This window comes from Miniopterus natalensis, chromosome 1 (assembly GCF_054644295.1).
Source record: "Miniopterus natalensis isolate mMinNat1 chromosome 1, mMinNat1.hap1, whole genome shotgun sequence".
Taxonomy (NCBI): Eukaryota; Metazoa; Chordata; class Mammalia; order Chiroptera; family Miniopteridae; genus Miniopterus; species Miniopterus natalensis.
The window spans coordinates 194,553,648-194,581,339 of record NC_142081.1 but is presented as its reverse complement, the minus strand read 5'-3'; the positions used below and the strand labels follow the sequence as shown (position 1 = coordinate 194,581,339).

The window sequence follows — 27,692 nt, the reverse complement described above, 5'->3', positions numbered from 1 at the left end:
TTTAGTAGTCAGCCTAGTTTCTGCTGCTTTGACCTAAACTCAGAAACTACCAGTTTCCTTACACCAAGCTTTATCCTGCCATACTTTTGTATTGCTGACCTCCTACTTGGAATGCCTTCTCTGCCTGTCCAGCAGAGTATCAATCATACCTTTAAAACCCAGTAAAACAACTCAACTTTTCTGCGGGGAGGAGGCACAACATTGCACTATACAATTATTTTTAATGCTGAATAAGACCATATCCTACAGAAATACCAAGCAACTAGATATATGCATTCCCATGCACATATATACAAACACACATACACCCACTGATTGAAGCACTATAGTATTTTTAGAGGGGAAAAGGGAATATTTTTAAATATGTAACAAAAGGGAAGTAGTTTAAAAAATTAAGCCATTGCTATGGACTGAAAGTTTGTGCCCCCCACCCCCACCCCCAGCTCCTATTCTGAAGTGTTATTTTGATACCTTTGTAAATGGTATCTGGAGATGGGGCCCTTTGGGAGCTAACTGGGTCATGAGAGTAGAGCCCTTAAGACGGGATTAGTGCCCTGATAAGAGACAGGAGAGAGCTTGCTTCCTCTCTCTAGGCCGTGTGGATACGTGAAGATGGCTGTCTGCAAACCAGACTGAGAGCCCTCACCAGAAGCCAGATCAGCCAGCACTCTGCCCACGTACTTCCCAGCCTCCAGAACTGTGAGCAAGGTTGCCTAAGCCATTCAATCTATGGCACTGTCATAGCAGCCCAGACGATGAGGACCGAAGTGCAGGTACCATACGAAGCAGTTACAGAGGATCAAATGTATGTGCTGGCAAGGGAAGGAAGGTGTGCCCAGGAGAGACCCATAAAGCAGGATTTCTCAGCAGCAGCGCCGCTGACATTTCAGCCACGTAAATGCTGCTGGTGGGGGCTGCCGTGTGCATTGCAGGATGTTTAGCACCGTCTGTGGCTTCTCCCCACTCCACTACAGTTACATCCTTCCCCTCTGCCAAATGACAACCAAGGACGTTTCCAGACACTGCCTCATGTCCTTTATGATATAAATCACCTCCAGCTGTGAACAACTAATGTACCTGGAATAGGACCTCACTTCAAAACAAAACAAAGACAGAGGGAGCAAATAAAGGAAAACCTTCCCCTTTATATTCCCTTGTGCCTTCCTATCAAACTGTTAAAATAATGTTTCTACACGCCTCTGATACCGACATGAACTCTTAAGGGGAGAGGTCCAGGACTGGCCCCTAACAGTCATTATCAGTGTAACAACAGAGACAGAATGGCACAGTGGGTAAGAGAATGAACTCTAGAGAAAGCCGAGCTCGCCACTTCCTAGCTGGGAATCCACGGACATGTTCCTTAACCTGTTACTGATTTTTCCCCACATAAAAATGGTGATGGTTACATTGCCTACTTCATCACATCGTTGTCATGATTAAACAAGTCAGTACATGGAAAGTACCGCTGAACCTCAAAAAACACAGGGGCTGGGGCACAAGCTCCCCCCCAAAAAAATCTGCATATAACTTTTGACTCCCAAAAACCTTAGTGTCCCTCAGTATCCACAGGGGGACTGGTTCTAGGACACTCCCACAAATACCGAAATCCAGATGTCCAAGTCCCCTATATAAGATGGCGTACATCAATGCATACAATGGGCTCTCTACATCCACAGACGCCCAACTGCGGATCAAAACAGTCGAATATTTATTGAAAAACTCCATGTATGTGGACCCTCACAGTGGAAACCCAAGCTGTTCAAGGATCAACTGTACTTAGGACCCTGCCCAGCACTGAGCACCTGATGTCAGGAACCACAAGGTGCTTTACATTAACCATTGCCTTGCATTCTAAGAATGAAGTTTCAATAGTTTGTGAAATCAATCACAAAACCCAAGATAAATTTAAACCAAGTATATATAGTGTAACATTAAATATTAACCATCCTCTTAATAATGGAACAGCAATAATGTATGAAAACTAAATGCAAATTACGCTGTCTCCCCCATGCAACTGGACGGAAGGTGGAGAGTAGAAAACATTTCCACATGACGAGTACTGACTTGAAGTCAATGTGGTTCAAGCTTGCCAAGTCCTACTTAATTGTTCGCTAACATCAACCGGCACAGGGCAAAGCAAAAGGGAGGCACCTCAATTACCGCCAATCCCTAGGGAAATGAGCTGCTCAAATTAATTAATTTAAAAGAATAACATTTAGAACCAAGTCCTGAAACACCATTTAATCATGATTTTTTTTTTACATAAGTATTTTCATAATTTCCACCCAGAATATTATGCTGTTGTATGATTTCACGGGAGATAAAAGTGAGTCCTCCCTTGGCGACCTGGGCATGGTTCTAGATGAGTAATTTTACCATGCAGTTTATGCAAGTACAGAGAAGACCAAGTACAGAGTTGGGTGGCATTCACCACAGAAAAATTCTTGTTGTTTTCTTGAAATAGTCCCTGATGTCAGCTTTTCCAATAAACTTGATTAAACATTTAGAGAAATAAAAATGTAACTATAAGACAGTCAACCTTACAAAATGAAACCTCCGACCCTGTAAGTGTTCCGTAAGCTCAGGTTTCCTTTCGAGTTCTCTAAGGGATCGAGAAGCAGTTCCTCCCCCAGGGCTTAGGCCAGCCTTTAGAGGACAAGGCGGTGCAAGCAGTACCACAAAGACGTAACTGCTTAAGTTGAAGAGCTGCAAACTCAAAAAGAAAGATGGTCCCAATTCAGTCACTCGACATCCACCCTCGAGAGCTGGTCTTCCCTCAGAGAGTAAACTCAAATGTTAGTGAAATGTAAAAGCATGCGTGAGTTACCCTTATTTATATGCCCATCAAATGATTCTTCTTTCATCTTTAAAAAGCTCTAAGACCAAGTTTTCTCTTAGGCTGAACTGAAACCTGTTTACCTATCGTTTCTATCTCTCCTCCTCCTATCCCCCAATAAACTAAACAATACCTGGGAACACAAGTTACAGGACCGCAAGACCACTTCCTCTTCCGCAGCCTCGCACGTATTTTGATGGCATGCCACTCACTATTCTCTTCCTCGTGACATAAAATTATATACAGCATTATCAAAAATTGGCTCAGTATGCACCTTTCTGGACAGGAGGTCTCCATTCCCATTATCTTTTCACACAGCAATGAAGATAAGCTTACAAATTCCAATTTTGACTACTGCATAATTAATTTTTAAAAAGTCAGCTCAACAAAATTAGGTGTCTGTCTAAAACTGTTTATCAAGGTCAGGATTTCATGGGGGCTAAAATATTTAGTCCTATTTTACACTAAAGTAAACCTGCATTGAGATGATAAAGTCAAAACACGAAAGACATTACTTGGTAAAGTCCTCAAAGTAGATTTTATTTATACATTTCTTCAAATGATTGTGGAATTTTTAAAAATCCCTCCCAAATTTGACAATTTAGGGACACAGTGGTAGGAACCAGGGTTCTTTGAAGCAAATACAAATAAATTGGTGCTTTGCGAGCTCACTGAGCTACTGCCAAGTAGCCAATTTATTCTATAATCTTAAAGAATCTTATATGTGGGTGTGTCTGAATTGGCCCTCTGAGAATTGTTCAAGTAAAAGAAACATTATGGAGAACAGGTTGGTTTCCAAAACGTGCAGTCTTTGAAAATAAAACTTCAGAAGTGTATGTTTGAAAAGATCTGCAAAGCTTGGTACAGTGTTTATATAGAAAGAGAACCAATAACCCCCACTGACTTTAAAACTCAAAATAATCTAAAAAATACTTTAAATGGCAAGGCATTAGTGACATTATTTTCAAAGCATTCAATTTAAAAGAAATCTGATAAAACTGTTCTCATCCTCATGAAAAGACCTAATCTCTTTCTAAAACAAAAATATGATTTGTAAGAGAAACAACACTGTACAATTCACTGGTAAGTTTTAAGATTTCTGAGGCCATAAGGAATGGGACCAAAGTAAGTCACACTCAAAAAGGGATGGTTAACACAAGAAATGTGCTACAAGTAAAGTGCATGAAAGGAAGCCTGCTCAGCTAAATGAAGTAGACAAAGGTCAGGAGTCAAGGGTCATTCGCCAGAGCGGCAGCAGGCTCGAAAACCACACTGCAAATTCTGGCATCCGCTGGCGGTATCAGCATGAGGACCTGTATAAAAACAGAAAAGTGTGAAAGGAGGAATTTCTTTGGGATCACATAAAAATAATCTTGCTTTTATGAAAGAGCTTAGAACACTGATATATATATGTGTGTGTATATATATATATGTATATACACACACATATATATATATATATATATATATTTTTTTTTTTTACCAGCAATGCATTTGTAACATAGAAGTAAAATCTCACAATTAGTGTATAAAAATTTATTCAGACACAAAAATTGTCAATAGCTTGACTTCAACTAATATATCCTTCATGGTCCAAAAGCTAAATGAAAAAAGAAGGAAAATAATATTTTGGCAACATTCTTACAAAATAAAAATCTAAGAATAAAAGGAGATAACCCACAGCAAGACTGACAGGGCCCGGCTGGGCATGGCTCAGCGGTTGAGCATCCACCTAGGATCCAGGCAATCGGGGTTCAATTCCCAGTCAGGGCACATGCCCCAGTTGTGGGCTTGATCAATGACTCTCTCATCATTGATGTTTCTCTCTCTCTCTCCCCCTCTCCTTTCCTCTCTCTGAAATCAATAAAGATATATTAAAAATTTTTTAAAAATAAAAAAGACTGACAGGTTAGCTTAACAGATTTCTTATACTCTGAACATCCTTCCGAAAACTATCATTAAGGCAAAAACAGCCTTATCTGTAATAGATCAGCTAAAGAATCCAATATTGAGCAATTACAATAAACATTATATTCAGAATTTTAAAAAACTACAGAGACATAGGCTTAACATGTTTGTCATATTTTTATAACATCTGCAGTCAAAATAAATCATATGTAGTGTTAAGTGAAATAATCTTCCAGAATTAAGTATAGAGTGGTTAACTAACTAAACATATCAAGACATAATAAAAAATGTGATTCAGTTACAAAGTACAGTAATAATACTTGTGGAATAGCTGATATTTTATCCCAGTCACATTATGCTACCCAGAAACTAGATAAAAGACCATTAGGGAACATAGCTGTGAATTTTAAAATGTGGAAAAAGATATCATGGCACACAGTTAAATGTCAATTACTTTGAATAAGTTTTCAGAAAGGCAGGCAAATGTGGAAAAAGATGTTTTAACTGTACAGAAGCCTTTCAGTGCACCTGCACCATGAACAAAGAAAGAGCAGAAAATAGTTCTTTACTCATCAGTCAGAACTAAAAGACTTGCAATTGTGATAAATGTTAAGGATCACACAAAAAGTACATGAAATGTAATTTTATTATAGACTATGTCAAAGGGTTATAATTGAAAAATTGCAGTACTCTGGATTGACATCTAGCTTAACCAGAAATGTACTTTAAATTAGCTTTGTTTCTTAAAACAGCAACCCATTGTAAAAGGCCACTATGCTAATGCCAACCTAAGAAAATAACTACTCGCAACTGGACATGCATAATACATTTATTTCCCAGAATTTAACTGTTTCTTGTATCCCTGAAATTGCATGTATAAAATACAAAAGGCAAATTTCTTAGTATATACAGTCAATGAAGCATAATGTTCATATATTTCACTATAGAAATGATAATGTATCTTATAAGTAAGAAGAGAAAGTAATGAACTTTACAAACATGTGGAACTGCAACAGCTTATCATTTCATTTACTTTCACTTATGTTTAACTCTGAAACGGAAGTGGTGCCTGGGACATGGGGAGCGTGTATGGAAGTGGGCAGTGGTATATGAAAGAGACTGGCCATAGGTTTACAACTACTGAAGCCAGTGATACACAAACATTCATTACATTAGTCCATATTTATAGGTTTAAATGTTTCCACAATAAAGAATCTAAAATTATTTCAAATATAAAACCAAATTACCACAAGCTCATTTTTTATTTTAAAATGAGAAGTTGAGTGTGTCAAATATTTAAAATTCACAAAGTAGCATTTTTGTTAAGATTATTTTCCCTTAAAATAAGACACAAGGTTAGTCATCTTAACCAAAATCAAAGTATAATTTCTTAGTGCACATTATCAGGTATTTATTATCAAAAATGCCCTGATAAGGAGCCTATGGTTTCACACCCTTCTCCCACTGTCAACCTTTGACCTGGTTTTCCCTTTGAATACATTTTCAGCTTTTATATTTTCAACACCACCCAACCCTCCATGCCGCCCCATCTTGCCTTACCTCACCACCACCACCACCCCAATGAACTCTGTGCCTACCAATCACCCAGTGACTTTCTTCAAGACCCAACCCCCTGTTCACTACCATGGCCCTGCCCTGACACTTAGAAATTGAGGTGAAATGCTTGAACTGGTAGCTTGTGCAAAAATGTATTATCCTTTAAAGATATTGATTATCTTTTTCTCAGTATGTAATTCTACTCCAAATTTTTTAAACAGGAGAAATAAGAGGAAAGAGACATGGAGACGTCATATAAATTCTCCAAACTAAAACTCCCTAAAATACTTCAAAATGTCTTTAGAGTAAATTCATCAGTGGCCAGAAAAAAATCATAAACAATGACTGAAAGCAATGAAAAGTGAGGTATGCTACTGGTTTTCAAGGGAGAAAACAAAGGAGAGCCTTCAAAGGAGCCAGTTGGATGTAAGAAGCTAAAGATCCCTCTTTCCAAATACCACAGTTTTTTACCATCTGCCCCAAAAGAGAGGGGCCCAGCATCCTCAATCTCCACTCTGGCCACCTGGGCTACTCTTTGCTCTCAAAAGCTAATGGATGGTAGTAGGGATAATAGTGAAAGAAAAGAACACATGCCCTCTATTAGGTAGACAGAAACCCAATCCTGCTGCCTGTCAGCTTCTCATTATTCATGACAAAACAACATTCTTGCTCACACTTATGTAAAATGCACTCCCTCCCTCAAACAGTCATCACTAGAATGTCTGCATTTCAATGGGATTCTAAGTGAACAGAGTAAACAGGGGGAATTAATATGCCAGTATTTTCAAATGTGAAAGTAGAAAGCCTATGGGTACTTAAACAATAACTGCAACAGTAACTGCAATCCCATCATAAGGTCAATGACAGAGCAGGTGTCTGATCCTAACAATCCATCCCAGTGATGTCATCCATGAAGGGACTGTATGCTGTTGATGGCCTAGGGCAAAGCAAAAGTGAAGACAACCACTATCTTTAACTTGGGTTAGTCTCATATTGTAGAAAATGGGAGAGTGACAATTTCCAAAGCCTGGAAATCATAAGCAATGTTAAGAGTAAAACCTTTAAGCATCAGAGGGCTGTTCAGAAAAGGCAATAAATGGACAACAGAAAAAAAGAGGCAGCATTGGGAAAAAAATATGACTAAATATGTTAGCTATAGTTATTCACTCAAATTTTTTATTATTGAATGATTTGTTTTTCCTTGACATTAAGCATCTTACTTATTATGCTGTATATCTGCACTTACCTGAACTTACCTTTAATTCCTCTTTAACTTAAATTAGAAACATAAGAGAGCAAATCATCTGAGACTGTCACCTCCAAAACTATAAGCTAATCTATCTTAACTCATAAATTACACATATACTGAAATGCAAATAAGTACAAAAAGTTTATTTCTTATCATTGTTCAGAGCTCTAAAACTATGCAATTCCATTTAACACTTGTTAAAAGAAGGCTAAGAAGCCTTCTTTTATATTTAAATCTTAATTTGTCAAATAACAAATTTAAATGTCATGAAGAATCATTCAGAAGAATAAAAAATGGCATTTTATATCGACATTTAGTACAATGTCTTCCTCACAGTAGATATTGTTTAAATATTAGATTACTGAATTACCTTCTGCAAAACCTCTGCCAGAGCTTAGGAAACAGATCATTCTGCTTTACTTATCACTTATTATTTAGATAATGAATATTATTAATCAGTACTTACTTCTTTTAGTTAGTAACCTGTAGTTAACTATGTAAACTTTCTTTTGACAAAACACATTTTTCGTTAAATGTTACTCTCAAATATTTAAAACATAATTTGTCACCTAAGTATACATACTATTTTAAGACCATGTATAAAGCATATTAACTACTTTCAAAAATAATAAAAATGATAATAAAAAGGGAGGCCCCCTAAGCAGTCACTATTTACTGTATAAGTTTGAGCTGCAGTGAAAAGTACTGGATGAATCGTGTCATCCTGCAAAACTGGATGCAATGCAAGTGTATCCTAACACTTTCTAGGCTGTCCATGTCTTTTTAAGAAAAAGATTGTATCAGAGCAATTGGCTGGTACTCTGGAATACAAGTAACATGACCAGTTCACCCATAAGCGTTAAAGGGTTTCCATTTCCCCACATCATGCTTTAGGAAGCTGTAAAGGAGGCTTACTATTGGATTACACAAGCACTGTCAATTCCTTCAACGTCTTTCAAAGTCAGGTATCTTCATTAAAGTTCATTTATTGAAAATTATCACTCACATGAAAAAAATCTAAAATTCAATAAAAGGAATATAGCAGCTCCTCTGGAACACTTTATAATTTATGTATTCAAAACCAGTTAAGAGGAAAGGAATTCTAACATCCTAACAAAGTACAAAAGTTTTTTAAGTATTTTATCCCATCATGTAAATTATTTCAAAAGACTTAAAAAATTATGCACACAAAACAAGTAGGCAGATCATAAAAATGAACTGAGACGAATCTCCCCTACCCCATAATGTCTATATACCCAAAATAAATACAACAAATTCGGTTGTGAGATTTATTCCCACAAGCATAACCTATGCTAAAATCATTCTGGACAATTCAAGTGCAACATACATATATTTTTCTTATAAAAATAACTGCTTACTGGTTACTTTTCACAATGCGTCCTATTAAGCCTTAGGAAGTACAATACTACACCTATAATAACATAACTGTACATTAAAAAAATCTCCCTTCTCTGGGGACAGCATGGATGGACCTGGAAAGTATTATACTAAGTGAAATAAGTCAGTCAGAGAGGGACTGATCAAGTAGCACATGATCGCACTTATATGTGGAATACAATGAACAAAATAAACTGATGAACAAAGTGGATCCAGAGACATAGAAGCATGGAACAGACTGAGGGATGTCAGAGGGAAAGCAGGGGTGGAGGAGTGGGTGGGGAGATATTAATCAAAGAACTTAGATGTTTATATGGGTAACCTATGGACACAGACAATGGTATGGGAAAGGCCTGGGGGGGGGGGGGTGGATGTGGGGTGGAGGGGATCAATGGGGGGAAAAAGGGGAAATCTGTAATACTTTCAACAATAAAGATAAATTTTTTAAAAATCTCCCTTCTCAAACTCACTGCATCTATGCAAAAAGCAAGTCCTTCACTATAGTGATCAGACTGTTTTTAACAGTGCACCTAGCAGGTCAACTAAAATTTTAGATGTTCATTTCACATTCCTTGATTATACACCAAAGGCGACAAAGGGCAAAGAAATGCTCCAAGTTAGTGTTGCTATTTTGAGACATGAAAGATCATCTCCTGCATCACCAATGTGATGCCAGAAATAAGAGAGCTGCTATCTCCTGTCTCTTCATATATATTTTAAGGAAAATCTAATCTCTGAGAAACAGCAAATTTGCTGACTTCTCTGCCTACTGGTAGTAATTAAAGAAGAGACCACTCCTCTAGGCTTCCTGGCTCCTGTCCATAGTTGTGCTTGAGAAAAACTCAGTTGATCTTCCCCTCATCTTAAGATGAATCAGGCTCAGACGACAGTATGTGGTGTAAAAAAACAAGTGCATGGTATAATCTGAACCATCTAAATGTTTCCAGTTATAAATACAGAAAGTTGAAATGCTTACTAATAATTGGAGAGCAGCTTTTTATGCATCTGGGAATTTCAGTCTCTACCAGTGACTATCAAATGCTCAAAAGGGCACTGGCTATACTTTGCAAAAGCACATGGAAGAGACCCACGGAAGGGTAGGGATAGGTGTAAAATTCAAGACATGTTTATCTGATGATTGTTAAAAGTAGGTTCAGGAATCAGTCTTCAAAATGCTTTAAGAATTTTAGTCATCTCTAAAGCACCTCAGCCACTTCCCTCACCCTCCTCACTCTTCCATGATTTGTTTGGAACCAGGCCCAGAATTCCTGAGGAGTTCACATGACCAAAGTCCTCCTTTCCTACTGCATTTTATAAAGCTGTCCCACTAGAAAACTGAGTCTGTCATGCCTGAGAAATCAATGTATCCAGAACATCAACACATCCACACTGTTAATGAGCGCTATGTCACTCTAGAGGAACTGCCCAAAACTTTATAAGAATTTTAGTATTTCTACAACTTGCCACTTTGAAATGACTGAACTACTACGTATCTCAAAAATATGGCAGAATGGATATCTGAAATATCTATAAAACACTTTTAGAGGAGCTAATTAATAAAAATGTGATTTTAAAAAATGTTTATCAAACATAAAGGACTAAATCTGAAAGTAAAACAGTTTGGTAATTAGGAATCTAGAAAACTAAATAGAAACCCTAAGAATAACCCGAATTGTTAAAATTTTAAAAAATCAATTCCTTCAAAATTATCTCATTGGTAAAAGGCATTACCGTTAATGTTGTCACAGTAGTAAAAGTATTCATCGTTTAGAGAAGGACATGCTGAAACCAAATCCTGCAGGCCGGCACCAGTCACCGTAAGACAACCAGAGAGATTAAGGTGCTCCAAATAAGGCAGCCCTCCTCCCAGAGTCAAAACCCTGTAAGAGAAGCAATCCAGCAATTAGAATATGTTCATCTATGAAAACTTCTTTATTCCATTCCAATGGCCCACTGGACCACTATCAATAAACCTTTCAATTTGGTAATGAGAAAATCTAAAAATCACCATAAAACATGATAACTAACCTCATCCTTAGGCAGGAATATATTTGATTGTGTAAGGACAGAGTGTTTATATATAATTGAAATAAGTTGGTTATCAAAGTAGGCTGTTTTAAGTTCTGTTAACTGTATCCCCAAGGTAACAACCAAGAAAATAACTTTTTAAAAATACAGAAAAGGGGAAAAAAGGGAATCAAATGGTACATTATATACATAATTTTAAATGTAAATCAAACACTTCTACCAGAAGGCAGAGATTAGCAGACTGGATTAAAAAAACATGATGCATCTACATGTACTATCTATAAGAGACTTCACTTCAGATACAAAGACACAAAGAGGTTAAATGTAAAAGTATGAGAAAACATATTCCAGTGGCCATACTACTGCTGAACAACAGAGACCGTAAACTTAAATTTAAAAAAAGGTTACAAGAGACAAAGAAGAATATTATATATTGATATAAGGTTCACTACACCAAGAAGATAAAACAATTATAAACATATACATATGTAATAACAGTGTCCCAAAATATAGGAAACAAAATTTGACAAAATTGAAGGGAAAAAGAGGCAGTTCTACAAAAACAGTTGGAGACTTCAATACCAGACAAACGGTCAATAGGAAAGCACAGAAAACCATAGAACTTGAACAGCACAACCAATTAGAAAGACAGAATACTCCATCCAAGAACAGCAGAAGATACATTCTCTCTCTAAGAAAGGCCGCATTAAGCCACAAAACAAGTTTTAATAAATTTAAAAAGGTTAAACTCATACAAAATATAAATATTTTCTGATCACACTGGAATCAAACTACAAATCATTAACAGAAAGAAAACTGGAAACTCACTAATAGGTAGACACTAAACAATATACTATTAAGCAACCAATGGGCCAAAAAAAAAGTCTCACACACATAAAACTAAAGATGGATAAAAACAAAAACACAACAAATCAAAGCTGCTGGAATACAGGAAACACAGGGCAGACAGCAAGCTTCACAGCTGTAAACACTGACACTAAAAACAAAGATCTTAAATCAATAACCTAACTCCCCATAACAAATTAGGAGAAGAGCACACTAAACCAAAAGCTAGAAAAGAAAGAAGTAACAAAGACTAGAGCAAACATTTTTTTAAAATAAAGAATACAAAAATAATAGAGAAAAATCAATGAGACCAAAACTTGGTTCTTTGAAAAGTTCAACAAAACTGAGAAGCATTTTGCTAGACTGTCTAAGAAAGAAAGAAAGAGACTCAAATGATCAAAGTTGAAAATGGGAGCTGGGACACCACTACCACTCATAGAAAAAGAAAGGACTATAAAACAGTAGCATAAACAACTGTATGCCAACAAACTGTGTAACCTGGATGAAATGGTCAAATTCCCTAAAGACACAGAAAGTAACAAACTGAATGGAAAAAAAAAGAAAGAAAATCAGAATAGACCTATGTAACAAGTAAGGAGATTGATTTAGTAATCAAAAACCTCCCAACCAAGAAGCCAAAATCAGATGGCTTCACTGGTGAATACTATTAAACATTTAAAGGACAATTAAAAATAATACTATGGTATCCAATGGGTACTAGATTTACCGGGTGATCACTTGGTAAGGTATACATATGTAAATGTCTAATCACTATGTTGTACACCTGAAACTAATATAATATTGTATGTCAACTGTAATTGAAAAATTTAAATAATTTTTAAAAATCTTTCTCAAACTCTTCCAAAACACTAGAGAAAGAAGACTTCATACTCATTCTATAAGGCCAGTGTTACCCTGATACCAAAGTGAGACAAAGGCACCAGAGAAAGAGACTACAAGCCAAATTCCTTATAAAAATAAATGCAAAAATCCTCAACAAACACTAGGAAACTGAATCCAGGAGCATATTAAAAGGATTAAACACCATGACCAAATGGATTTTATCCCAGGAATGCAAGGGTGGTTCAACATATGAAAATCAATCACCTTTTTATACCATAACATACCATGTTAACAGAATGAAGTAGGGGGGCACATAATTATTTCAACTGATGCAGAAAAAGCATTTAACAAAATCAAATGCCCTTTCATGATAAAAACACTCAGTAAACTAGGACCAGAAAAGAAGTTCCTCCACATGATAAAGGCCATATATGGAAAATGCACATTTAACATACTCCATGGTAAAAGGATGAACGCTTTCCCCCCTAAGATTAGGAACAGGATACGGATGCCCACTAAGGACGCTTCCATTTACTACAGTACTGGAAATTCTAGCCAGAGCACTTAAGACTAGAAAAATCAATAAATCAATAAATAACATCCAGATTGGAAAGGGAAAAGTAAAATTATGTGTTTGTATATGACATGACCTTATATGTAGAAAACGCTAAAGAATTCACAGAAACACTAGAGTTAATCAATAAATATGGTAAAGTAGCAGAATACAAAATCAACATGCAAAAATTTCTATATATGAGCAATGAACAATCTGAAAAGAAAATTTTTAAAAAACAATTCCACTTACAATAGCATCAAAGAGATAAAAAATACTTAAGAATGAATTTAACTAAGAAGGCAAAACACTGCTAAAAAAATTAAAGAAATGAAAACAAGGACTCAAATACTTGTATGCTGATGCTCACAGCAGCATTATTCACAACAGCTAAGAGGGAGAAACAAACCAAGGCCCATCAATGATATCAGAGATGAATGAAAAAACGTGGTGATATTACTCAGCTATAAAAAAGAATGAAGTTCTGATACATGCTACAACATGGATGAATCTTGAATACATTAAGTGAAATAAGCCAGACACAAGAACAAGGATTATATGTTTCCACTTATATGACGTATCTATGATGTATAATGCAAACATATAGTAAAACAGAAGTTACCAGAGACTGGGAGAGATGGGATAATAAGGAGTTACTGTTTGCTAGTTACAGTGTTTCTGTCTTGAGTGATGAAAAAGTTTTGGAAATAGTGGTGAAGGTTACACTTAATGCCACTTAAAGATGGTTTAAATAGTAACCTTTATGTTTATTTTTCCATTATTTTTAAAAGATGCATATAAACCCTGAAGCAAACACTAAATAAATGAGGTACTAGCAAATAGTGCAAATAAAACAGTACTTAATAAATCTAAAAGCAGTCAGGAAAAGACAAAACAATAAAGAAAAGATGAAACAAGGGGGAAACAAACAGCAAGACGGCAGGCATAAATCTAACCATATCACCTAGCCGGTATGGCTCAGCAGTTGAGTATCGATCTATGATCCAGGAGATCGAGGTTTGATTCCCAGTCAGGGAACATGCCAGGGTTTCGGCCTCAACCCCCAGCAGGTGGTGTGAAGAAGGCAGCCAATCGATGACTCTCTCTCATCACTGATATTTCTGTCTCTCTCTCCCTCTCCATTCCTCTCTTTGAAAGCAATAAAATGTATTAAAAAAATAAATAAATTTAAAAGAAAATCTAACCATATCAATAATTCTATTAAATGTAAATGTTCTAAACAGACCAACTAAATAACAATGTTCAACTGCATAAAAAAAAGACCCAACTACATGCATGCTGTCTGCAAAAATTAAAGAGCAGCTGTCTTCAGTTCAAGAAGAGAAAGAGTAGTTTGTACAAAAACAATAATGGTAATGTGAAGGGTGGCAAAAAAGACTGAGAATTTACATTAAGAGGTATTTTTATTCAATGACAACCAAAATTTATTTTATTTCATTCCTATGAAAACCTTAAAATGTTACATTAGCACTACATACAACACTATCTGTTCCTTATGGCTTCCATTTAGTTTGAAGCTTTAATCTTCAAGCTACATTTTGTACAATACTCTTTTAACAAACCTCATTTAACAAACTTGCCAAAACTCATGCTACTCATCTCTGCGTAAGACATAATGAATAATGCAGAAGGATACACTGAGTGCTCCCAACTAGCACTTCTGTTCCCATAAGCTGAGCTCTTCTTTTCCAAGTTGAGCTCTTCTGTTCCCATAAGTTGAGTTGAATACTTAATGAACTATATTTGTTCTCTAACCTGTTGACACCAGTTGTACTTAGTGTTATAACTGGTTAACTAAAATATCTTTTGCTTTTTACTTTATATATATTTTTTAAATTTATCTTTATTGTTGAAAATATTACAGATGTCCTCTTTTCCCCCACTAACCCCTTCCATCCTCCACCCACTGGAAACAGCCCAAGTGCCCATCAGTAGATGAGTGAATAAAAAAGCTGTAGGACATTTAAACCATGGAATACTATGCAGCTGTAAAGAAAAAGGATATCGTACCCTTTGGGACAGTATGGATGCACCTGGAGAATATTATACTAAGCGAAATAAGCCACGCAGAGAAAGACAAATATCACATGACCTCACATCTGGAATCTAAAGAACATAATAAACTGGTAAACAAAATAGACTGATTCACTGGCATAGAAGCATGAAAATACTTTTTAAACCAACATGATGAATGCAAAAAAGTTGTTTCTAAATATTAAATTTGTATTTTCTATTTTCTTATTTTTTTTCACAGAAAATGCACACAAAATTACTAATTTCATTCCAATCTCTACTAAAAGAAAAAAAAATGCTTCCTTTCAAGGCCTTTCCTGACCATCAAATATGAAGTATTCTCAATGTTCTCTAGCCTGTAACCCTACTTTACTTTTCTTCAGAATATTGAGTTTGATATTATGTTTATTGTCTATTTCTACTAATAGATTATAAACTATGAAAGCATGAAATTTGTTTGGCTCCCTAGTAATGAGAACAGGACAAGTCATATAGTAGGTGCTCAATAAATATCTAAATGAGTAAGAAAGATTCCTTTGAGATAACCTAATTAAAGAGACCATTTGTACTCAGATTGCCAAGTTTTTTATTATCTACCAGTCCAAATAATATCACATAAGATAGCTCCTGTGTTTCTCCAATTCCCAAAAGAATTCTGCCCTGAATTCAGAGCCTTATCTCCCGGCATTCCCCAAAACATATCCCTCACTACAACCAAACTGGAATACCAAGTCTCCTCTAAACATTCCCAACCAACTTCAATTTAATCTGCTAGAGAAAATACTTAAAAGAAAAGAGAAACTACTAGGTTTTATGCTGGATGAATTTTCACTGTTTAACATGACTGACATCCCATTATTAAAGAGCCTTAGTAAAAAATTCAAGTCTATTAAAAGGCAAAACAAAAAACATGTAATCAATTTCCAAAGACTCATATCAAAGATAATCAATTATTGCACATTATTAATGATGAGAACCATAACAAAATAACCTAACAGCAGGTACAACAGTGCTATACTGTGTGTTCAAGTGATCCCCACTGCTTAGAAATGTCTCTTCTCCCACTGCCACCTATCAAAATCCTTCACCTTTCTTCAAGGTTCAATTCAGTGCCACCTCATTACATTTTCTGATCATTTACTTTCTTCTTTGATCCCCACAGAATCTTTATTCAAAATTACTTAACAAATGTACACAAATAATACCCAAGAACAGAAGATGGCATACATATTTTCTTCTCTATTACAAGTAAAAATTCTTATCTTATTGATGTTTACATCCACTAAAGCACTGCGGAAAATATGTTGTAGGCATTTAAGTATTTACTAAACGTTTATATTCTTCCACATATCACAAAGTATTTGACCTGACCGAAATGAAACTTCATGCTGAAGTTATATTGTTCCAACACTTTAAAAGTAGGACAAATGAGGGTTGACAATTTTGGATAAATAAATCAGGTAAAAGGCATGACACTTGGATTCAAAATATATATTCCATTTGAGAATGAGAATATGTCCATTTCCCAATACTCTGCAACTGACTACGTACCTGAGACCGTGGTCTGTGATCTGGTAGCACCCAGACAGACTGAGAAACAGAAGTACACGTCCAGTCTCTCCATCAGCTTTTTCCCTCCCAGGGTGTAAGTCTTGTTCCCTAAGCAATCTAGTCCGTAATGCTTTTCCACACAATGCAGAAGACTCTGGGAGAGCTGACATAGTTCTTAGAGCTGTTCCTGTACAACAAAATGAATGACCACAATATGCAAAGGCTGGAGAAGCACAATGCTGCTGCCAACAGACACTAGTCCTTAGTCCAACAATGTCCTTACTGTAACAGCCAGAGGAGGAACTACTCAAGTTGGATGCTGTTTCCATTACACAAAGACTTTCCACATTTCTATGTCTCCATTCTACAGCATCTTCAATATCGGCAAGATCTTCAGCATCTAACATCCACACATAAGGAGAAGTGAAATTCTCAGAAGAAACAGGTTTAGTCCAGGGGTGTTCATTATCTATTTCTTCTCCAATGCCCTTGTTAGTTAAATCTTGCAAACAAGCATATTGATTGGTGGACTGCATGGTAATGTCTTTATTTTTCCATGTAGTCGAAGTAATTTTGCTTGTAGTTTTCAAAAGGCCACTCTGATGAGATGTGAGAACTCCAAGAGCTCTAGATATCTTCTCTAGAGCCAAATCTGTGATTTTTTCACATCCAGACAGATCAAGATGCCGAAGGCTCTGGCAGCATCCAAGCCAAGACCAACTATAATTAAGAGGTAACAAGACTATTAATGGATATTATTAAATTCTTCAAAAGCATTTGACTATATGTAAGTAGAAATAAAAGGCTTTAAATATAATCAAACATTTACTAAATATATATCATCAGGCACAATTTTAGATGCCAGAGATACAAAAACACAATAAGAGAAATTAGGAACTTAGAGTAGTTAACCTAACTGAAGGGTAGGAAAGGAAAAGACTTAGTTTATTTTACTGAAAAGTAACCAGTAAAGGAAAGGCTGTGTACATGAGAAAAGAGGTAACTAATGATTAATGCAGGAAGATCCAGAAGAAACAAGCTCTAGGAAGTGATAGAGCATTAGCTTTAGCCAGAGAAGGGTACACCGTTTCCCCTGACATGGGAAGAAAGTGCTGATCTAAATGCGAGGGTAAAAAAAGGAAATTGAGGTAGACTGAGAAGGAAATCGGTAGCATCCAAAGAAATAAAACCTGTGAAGAATGTACCTGGAAGAAAGTGTTACAATTTCAGAATAAATATGAAGACTATAAGAGGGAGCCTTGCCAAACGGTACTAGGGAACAACTAAAATTGAAAACATCTTAAAAACATTAGTGCACAGCAAGGCTCAGAGGCCTAGACACAGTGCAGAATTACAAAAAAGACAGAATGAGCCCAGCCAGTGTGGCTCAGTTGGTTGAGCAATGTCCCATGCACCAAGAGGTCTCTGGTTTGATTCCTTGTCAGGGCACATGCCCGAGTTTCTGGCTCCATCCCCAGTAGGGGGCGTGCAGAAGGCAGTTCTCTCTCCCTCTCCCTTCCTCTCTCCGCAATCAATAAAAACATACTAAAAAAAAATGACAGGATGATACAGACTGGAGTTTTGGATCAGCTGGGACCTGACGAGAGGCAAAGAATTGGAGGTGCTATCAAATTACAGCCATTCGTGACTGAGAATTGACAATAAAAAGTAAGAGTCTGATTAAACTACAATTATGCAAATAAGGAACTACAGAACAAGTCTAAGAATTCATAGTTAGAAATCATATTTAAATATAAAAACAACTAACCTGTCAAATGCAGAATCTGAAATGTCAGTTTGGGTAAGGTCCAGGTGCTCCAGATTAGGACAGAGCTCTAAAATCTGCCTAACCTAAGGGGGGGAAAAGTCACTGTGAAGATCTATAAACTTTTAAGAGGCAGATAACTTTTAGTAAATAACATAATCCAGAGGTGTTCAGACATCTGTGCATGTAAAAATCACTTCAAATATGCATTGCCAATGTGTATATTGTGGGCTCAAATCCCAGAGAATCTGTTTTAGTAACTGTGAATTCAGATCCAGGGAATTTACATTTTTAAGGAATACCCAAGGAGATTCTGATGTAGGACATCACAAGACATATTTTTATAAAACAGATTTAATCTCATTTGCCTATCTGACCATGCCTCACATACTATAAAAAATCATATAAAACTGGACTCCATCACTAACATCTGCAAAACTAAACAGTTTAACCTCTCCTAGCCTCTGCACCCTTATCTATAATGTGTGGACAATGATATCTACGTACAAAGATTACTGTGAGACCTGAAATGAAATAATATAAAAATGAGCAGTGTATGCCTACACATGGCAAGGAGCTCTCATGGGTAGTTTTTTGTTCTCCTTAACTAAACTCAGGAATAAGCAAACCAAATTTAGATCACTGCTAGTTTTTGTTAATACCCAAAACAGTGCTACTTTATACATACCATTTTGCTGGAAACTGCAGAGCTGTACGCTAATACTAGAGTTTTTACAGAAGTACCAACATATGGCAGAACATTATGAATTAAGCCATGGAGTAAACGTTTTTCCATTTGTGCAATGCTGATAGCAATCGATTCCTCTGCAGACTCTTCTGTAAAATGAATTCAAAAGTCTAAGAACTTGAAACACTAATTATAATTAGGCTACTCAAGGAATCATCAAATCATTAAATACAAAACACTTTTTGCTATTCTTAAACTCCCTTATGTATGCAAAGCAAGTAAAATAGACAAAGTCTCACTCTCCAGGCCTTAATATTTAACTGGTCTGGCTTCAACTAAAAAGATGCGAAAGAAGAAAAAAATGGTTTACAATGAGAATTAAGGGAATGTTTTTTTCATATCAAGATAGGCAGCAGAGAAAAATTAAAAATAACTCCAGTTTCAGGCACTGAAAACAGTTTCAGAAAAAAATTTTAATACTTGAAGAATATTAGATCTTCAAGAGAATATAGGACATCAAAGGAAAAACAAGCCATACTAAAAGTGGGATTTGTTATTTTACCTAAATAAAAGGAACACAGAACTGGAAAAGATTTGAAACAAGTCATCCTGGTCATAATGTATCAAGCAAAGTAAAGTACCTTAGGGTTTTTAAGAAGTTAAAAATGAGCATGGCTTTTGCTTTTTGCTTAACAATTTCGGTAGAGCTTGGATGTTTACAACAGGTTGCACTACTGTAACAACAGACAAAACAAAAAAACTACAAACTTCAATTTGACATAAGGAAAAAAAAACACTACACTAAAAAGAATGAACTAATAATTTTATCACCTTTCTCAGGGTCCTATTGTCATTATGCTTACCTGAAGACCTTAAACGTCTCTAAACATAAAACAGTTTAACCAAATAAGTTAAGGAAGTCTCATTTAAAAAACAAAACAACGTAGCTGACGAAAGGAATATAAGAGAAAGAACAATTCTGAATTTGTCACTGATGGTTCCATGTTTACAGGTAATATCACAAATTCCTCCTTTAGCCAGACATTTTATATACTTATGGATAGAAATGACTTTTGGTTAACCCTATTTATTCTACTATAATTTTATTCACAAATGCTTCTTTTCTCTGTGGCCCTCCCTACCTAAATGTGTACTGTTTACTATGAAATCTTAAAAAAAAACTTAAACATTCTATGAAGAACATTAACTTCTATACAAGACTGGTAAGGACAGCTAAGCTGAAAAAGTACTAACTTAGATGGTAGATCCAAAGTTTAGCCTTAGATCCACCAAATAACTGAACAGACATACGATCTTAGAAAGGCCTTGCTTTATAGCCTTAATTTTCCCCTTCCAATACACAGGAAAACACCTTCACTTTGGCCATCTTCAAGTGTTGAAACAGTTTGGTAAAGCCTTAAAACTCAACATGGATATTACGAATCAATTTTCTAGAACAGATAAATCAAGTCTTCCTTAAGGTGACATCTGCATAAAGGCCTTACCTCCTTGAGGTCTTTGCTCAAATTTCTCAAGCGACCTTAATTATTCACTCTATTTAAAAACATAACTTTTCTCTCTTCCTGGCACTCTTGCCCTTCTTTGTTTTTCTATACAGCAGTAGACACTACCTAATACAGAATATATTTTGCCTGCATTTATTATCTGACTACTCTCTACAAATTTTAAGCTAAACAAGGCCAGAGATTTTCCCCCATTTTATTCACTATTAATCCCATGCTCAGAAAGTACCTGCAACAGGACAAGCACATCGTCAAATCTAACTGGAATAGATCTCTTTATTCCTTATATAGCACCTTCCAAATGCTCAAAACTATACCAAAATGTGGCACCTTCATGTCATAAAATACTTTCCACATGTATAGTTCTTTTGCCAGACCAAGTTATTTTTTAAGTGGGCAACTTCTAAATAAAAATTTTCTACCGGTTCAATTTTACCAAGTAGAACAGTATCTTATCTGCTGGTCTTTTTACTATTTCATCATCTTTTAGTGATTATTATCCGAATAACATCTGAGACAAACTTTATGTTTTTCTCCTTTCCCAAATAGCACCTTTCTACACCTCTATTAAAATGCAGTTTTCATTATAAACTGTGAATTAAGAATCATGTACTCTAAATTCTTACCTGCGAGTACTTTAGGGGTAGAGACAAAGTCTTATTCACCCATGCATTCTTCCACAGTGCCTAACCAATGGCTACACTAGTCCCTTACCATTTGCAAAGAATTTTCATATAGATTACTTCTCAATTCTACGACCACATGAGGCAAGTGGTATGACTGTTCACAAATGAAACAACAGATTCATATGGGGGGATAAATGGTGATGGAAGGAGACTGGAGCTGGGGTGGTACACACACAATATACAGATGATGTGTAATCGAAGTATACACCTGAAACCTACATAATTTTATTAACCAATGTCACCCTAATAGTCAAGTAAAAAAAAGAAGAGAAAAAACAGATTCAATAGCTCCATGCTCCTTCCTCTGGGCCACGAATGGCTCAATAAATACTACTGAACTGATCAAATGAGCACATTTTAAAAAACGCATCGTACACTTCAAAGCACTATAATAAATGTACATTATTTCAATAAGAGTCATGATTTTCTGATTTTTAAGGTATTTAAATATAGAAGTATATGAGAAACAACCCCATACACATTTAAAAAATTACTTCAAACAGAATACATTTTAAATTGCTGATTATTCCTTCAAATTTTAAAAAGTAGTAGGCTTAAAAACAAGTTTCTTTAGAAAACACAAAATACATAAATGTTAACATCCGAGCATTTACTTGTTTAATACAATACTGATGACTAAAGAGCCATGGAAGAGTTTTACCTCCAAGCAGGGCTTACCAGACTCATCCCTATCGGCATCTTCATCCCACTCCTGATAAGCAAGGCTTTCAGCTTTTCTGTTTTTCACCCATTCCTCATCAGGCTCGGTATCAAGTTCAGTTGCAGGGCCACTATACCAGTCACCTATTTAATAAACAAGAACAAAATAAGATTAGATTGGCTACCATTACAAAAAAAATAACCTATTTATAATAAAAAAATCTCTGCACAAGGAAAATATATGAGAACCAGCCAATGGGCCAGCTATTGTTAGAAATACGCAATTACGGTTAAAAAGAATTACACTTAAATAAGCAAAGAATTCAATTTCAGACATACTAAAAAGAACAATGAAAAACAATTTATCAATAATCTTACCGGCAACTTTAGAAATCACTAAAAACAACCTAACTTTTCCCCCTACAGGGGCTTCACACTGGCTCCAGCACTATCCCCATTATAATGACAGCTAATAAACAAAAGGAAGCAAGACTTTCGGCTTAGTGAGTTAGTCAGCAATTCACAAGGAGGTTGGAACAGAAGTAAAAGGGAAAGATTAAGGTAAAGTAAACCATAAATCTAAAGATCCTGGAGAATATACTGCACTTTGATTATATGATTGTGAAGCGAGAGACAACGCAGGATTAACTTACTGAACTCCCAACATTACATCTAAATTAGGGTCTCTCAAACCTCAACACTACTGATATTCTGGGCTGGGGAATTTTTGGTTGTGGGGGCCTGTCCTATGCATTGCAGGGTGTTTAGCAGCAACCCTGACCTCTACCTACTATAAAGACCAGTATATATATATGTCCCCAGATGGGACAAACAAAAATGTCTCCACAATATTTCAAAACGTCCCCTCAACGAGGGTAAAATCAATTCTGAGTGAGAACCACTGGAAACAAATACTCTAAGTAAATAAAAACCATTTCTACTGGAACTTTTCAAGCATACTGAAACAAGGAATAAAAGAAACATTAAGATCCACTTAACTTCACAGAAGTCTAGCGCAGCATCATGATGACATTTGATCTTTATTTTAAATAGTACTTACGTTACATATTAATTCCTAATAACTATTCATAATTAAAAATAGAGCTGAGCAAACAAGCATTTAAAACGTCCATATTTGTCATTTGATTTTCATTATACTACACTAATAGAAAATATTATCCCATATAAAAATAGAAATTCTGATCATTTGGATCACATAAGCCCACCCACAACTCCAAATAGCTTCACGCAAAAAATGTTAAATATCTAACAACAGCATATTTTTAAAAGTGCTACATAATTAATGAAAAAAATAAAACTTTAAAAATCAGATTTATAATTTAGTTATGTGAGAAATACATATATTTTTTCATTTAAATTATAGAAAACTAAGAATAACTTACTGTGAATTTTGAGGTTAATACTCACCTAGAAATTACTTTAACTCAGTGACAAAAAAAATATATGCAATAGTAGCTGCATTTATCCTATGAGTGCATTACATGCTCATGAAAAGAAATTTTCTTTCATTGCTCACATGTAAAAAAGTAACTTACCACATGAAATTAATTAACATAAAATTCTGATTTACTGAATGAGGCATTACTACTCACACAAAAAAATATGCAGAAGACAGAAACAGATTCAGTTACTTTGTGCCACTACCAAAAGGCAACTAACAGCACCTCACTCTAATTTAACTTATTCTGTATTTTTTAAATACTCAAACAACCCACTTATTTAGAGCTGTTCCGACACTTTGTTTCTTACTCGTTATGGAAAACTCCAAACATAATCAAGAGCAGGAAGAAAGAGCATTAAGAAGCAGCACCGGTACCCAGGCACTCACCGCCTGCCTTCAACGATGATCAACAGTTTATTATTTTCCATTCTTTCTCCAACTATTTTCTTGTGATTATTTTAAAGGAAACTGCACACATCACATAATTTATCCATGAATATGGAATATTTCATTTAGCTTTGCTAGTTTCTCCAAAATGCATACGAAGATCATAATCTAATTTTAAAATCTACTTTTTAGTCAACCTCTCAGTTTCCATCCCTAGCCTTGCTTATTAATGTCTATGAGTATTTATCTAAAAAAAACCACTAAAATATTTTTTAAACAATCTAAAAGTCCCATACACCTACCTCTGGCCCAGTGAACAGGGTAAAGATGTTTCCAAAGCGATCCAGTCTTGGCCAGCTGAGACCATTTGGTGCTTACTTGACTGCATCGACATAATTCTTGAGGATTAAGATAGCTGAAAATTGACAGCATTACCTCAGGAGGAAGATGGGTTATACCTGTGGATGGTTCTGACACTTCCGCCTCTGAAAAAAAGAGAAAACTTTAGTATTAGATGCTGTAAGAGCAAATGCAGTAAGAAATTACAATCATATTTCTATAAATAAAATCAAGTGCCTAAAGTCCACTCCTTCCTGCTTGCAAGATGTGAAAAGGAAGTAACATGGATTAGACGTAACATGGGGATGTTAAACTTGTTAAGAATCCGTAGGGTTAAACTATCATGGTCCAAATCATACTTCATCAGTGGAAGCTACAACAGCAAACACAGGATCCACTTCCTCTTACAAAGGCGTCACAGAAAAAACAATACTCACTTTGTAGCATAAGACGCATCATTTCAAAAAGAAACCCAACAGGTTATACTGCTTTAAATCAACAAGTGTAGAGTCGGCCAGATTATGAGATCTCCCTGGCATTTTTAATGACACACAAAAATCTCACAACATTTTCCATTCATGCATTATGATTCCTGTCAGTATCTTCACAGTGCCCCCTCCTTTCACATTTCATATAAGAGGTCTGTGAAATCTCAATTCTTGAACCTGTAAATATCCTAAGCTATTTATACGTCTATTATTTATGATCCAGTTGAGACAATATAATGTAAATATTTCTAATGCTGGCATACATTTATCAGGAATCTTTTGTCAGCAACTATTACAGAAAGTAGTCATTGGATGTAAAATTTCCTATAATGTATTATTTCAGTAGCAATTTTCTGAAAAAAACATAAATGAGGTATACAGTAGGATTCACTGTGACAGTACTATGAAGAATTTGAGGACTCTGGATTATGTGTCTTCACACAACTAGAGAAATGCTGTGATCAAATTACTTACGGCTAACCCTTTTTAAATGGCAAATATTTTAAAAATAATGCAGCTATAATTTGCTTTGAAGGAGTGGGAAAATTAAATGTAATAAGTATGATGCTTTTAAATCCCATGTTATACTACAATTAAACCAGACACAGCAGGTCTTGGCTTGGTGTCTAAGGCACAAGTTGAATTTCAGAGTGAAGCACACAAGCTTTATAGGTTTAATTATAGCTTAACCTACAAAAACGTTTTTGTTTCAACACGCATCTCACCTACTTTGTTAAGTAAAAATAACAGAAAAGGACCAATTTCAAAAATTTTTAAGCTATTTTAACAGAACTGTCATTGCTATTGTGCATCTAGAAAAAACAAAGGAATTTTTACTAACCTAAGGATGCCAATTTTTTAAAAATGGTGTTTAAAAGGCAAAGCTATCTCAAAGACAAATAAGAATAAAAAGGAGGAAGTAGTCTAAGAAAAAAAGTAGGCATATTTTGCCCTGCCCAGTGTGGCTCAGTTAGTTGGGTGTCATCCTGTGCACTGAAAGGTTGCTGTTATTCCAGGTTAGGGCACATGCCCAGGCTTCAGGCTAGATCCCCAGTAGGGGGTGTGCAGGAGGCAGCCAATGGATGTTTTGCTCTCACACGGATGTGTCTCTCTCTCCCTCTCCTTTCCTCTCTCTCTATAAAGCAATAAAAATTCTTTTTAAAAAAGTAGGCATATTTTATTTGCATTTCTCATTTATTTTCTCAAAGTAACTATTCACAGAAAAACTATGCCTCTCATACTCCTCTACGTATTACAGGATGTAAGCTAAGAGAATGACACATGGGAAAGGATGGAAATAAAACTATAAGCATAAATGATTTTGAAAACTGATGAAAAAACAAGGAAAGATAAAAGCAGCCATTATGGTCAACGGAACTCAAAAAGTTGGATGATACTGCTAAAGTGCTCTGTATATGGTAGTTTTCAGTAATTTTGCCAGGCCAATTATTATTACTGTTAGTTTATGTATATATAAATCCCTTTAAGAAATACTGTTACATGTGGCCAAGTATATGAGATATTAAATTATCAGACACTGAATTCTAAGACAGCAACTACTGCCTTCAATTAAATTTATTATACTTGAAAACAAATGGCTTAAATTATTCCTCAAACAAAAATCTAAAGTTCTTATCAACAACAAAAAAATGACCTTGAAACTAATAAATCATTTGCTATCTAAACATGAATCTCACCTTTATCTGATTTTTCATCCACAGAATATTTAAAAAACTTCTGTCGCTCCTCAGCTTGATTCCACAGGCTAAGACCTCTAAGGAGTTCTGCGGTATCCTTTTGAGAGCAATGCTGTGCAATCACTTTCTTTTTAATATCCTTAAGTTCTTCATATGTAAAATATTCCATTAACATGGGCTGGAAAACCTAAATTAAACAAAAGTCATGAGGAAAGATGCTTAATTCGTTTTATTTTACTCTACACCTTTTAAACTACCAATGACTGAAATGTAGTATTATTACCAACTATTTCAAAGAAATAAAAATTTTAGTTGTTACCACCAAGTTAGTTTATCCAAAAATTAGAGAGAAGACTATCACCAAAAAGACCCTTCTCTCTATGAATTCTCTAGTTAAATCAACCCCTAAACAATTTCAAAGCATCAGAACCAGAATGTCCTCCTGTCCAGAGCCTGTCCAACACTCTTGGTCCTTCTCTGACAGTTAGACAGTTGGGTCAGTTAACTGCCTTCCGCTCCTCCAGTAACTGGCTCTACCTGAACAGGCCTCAAAGTCCTATGCGAATGGGACCAGCTCTACGGCGACTTTCAACTATTCAGTATTACCTAGATTTCTTCATCAAAATAGATGCTTAGTCCCAACTGCTAATTTACAGAATTAGAACCTTTAGAGGTGGAGCTTTTTTTTTTTTTAATGGTCCACAGATAATTTTGATGTACATGACAGGTTAAGAAACACTGCTCTAGTAACTAAGTGGTTTCAATGCTGGTTGCTTGTAACAATAACTTGGGGAGCCTTTGAAATGTACCCATACCGTTATCTCCCACCTGATTTAACTGGTCTGGAAAGGGCTTAAAAGCGTTTTGTTTTGTTTTTTTAAATACCAATCTGATTATAAAGTGAAGCTATAGTTAAGAATTACTATAATAACTGATTTACAGATGAACAAGAATCCAGTTCCTTATCAACTACTTTCTCTATTCCTTACAGTGATATTCATCCCACTTTACTATTATTATTATTATTATTGTTATTTTTAAGTGACAGTAAGTTTATTAAAGCTTGGGACAGTGAGGCAAAGGGAGAGCTCCTAGAAACAGGATCTGGGGGTAATCCCAGAACAAGCTTCCACTGCCCATTGCTTCCCTGGGTGCAGGTCTCATAGGGACCCTTAGAGTTTAGGGCAGAAGCAG

The 27,692-nt window shown here is 35.6% G+C and overlaps 1 protein-coding gene across 1 annotated transcript in view; it reads right to left on the bottom strand.

Annotated features, from left to right (window-relative positions):
• Positions 1-3,355: 3,355 nt before the first annotated feature.
• Positions 3,356-27,692, bottom strand: part of FBXL5 (F-box and leucine rich repeat protein 5) — a 36,279-nt gene continuing 11,942 nt past the window's right edge. The window contains exons 4-11 of the mRNA XM_087828194.1: positions 26,499-26,685; positions 24,277-24,459; positions 22,144-22,269; positions 19,257-19,405; positions 18,572-18,654; positions 16,804-17,523; positions 10,680-10,828; positions 3,356-4,149 (exon numbers count right to left, since the gene is read on the bottom strand). Coding sequence (XP_087684320.1) covers positions 4,073-4,149; positions 10,680-10,828; positions 16,804-17,523; positions 18,572-18,654; positions 19,257-19,405; positions 22,144-22,269; positions 24,277-24,459; positions 26,499-26,685 — 1,674 coding nt within the window. The 3' untranslated portion in view covers positions 3,356-4,072. The remainder of the gene's footprint in view (positions 4,150-10,679; positions 10,829-16,803; positions 17,524-18,571; positions 18,655-19,256; positions 19,406-22,143; positions 22,270-24,276; positions 24,460-26,498; positions 26,686-27,692) is intronic.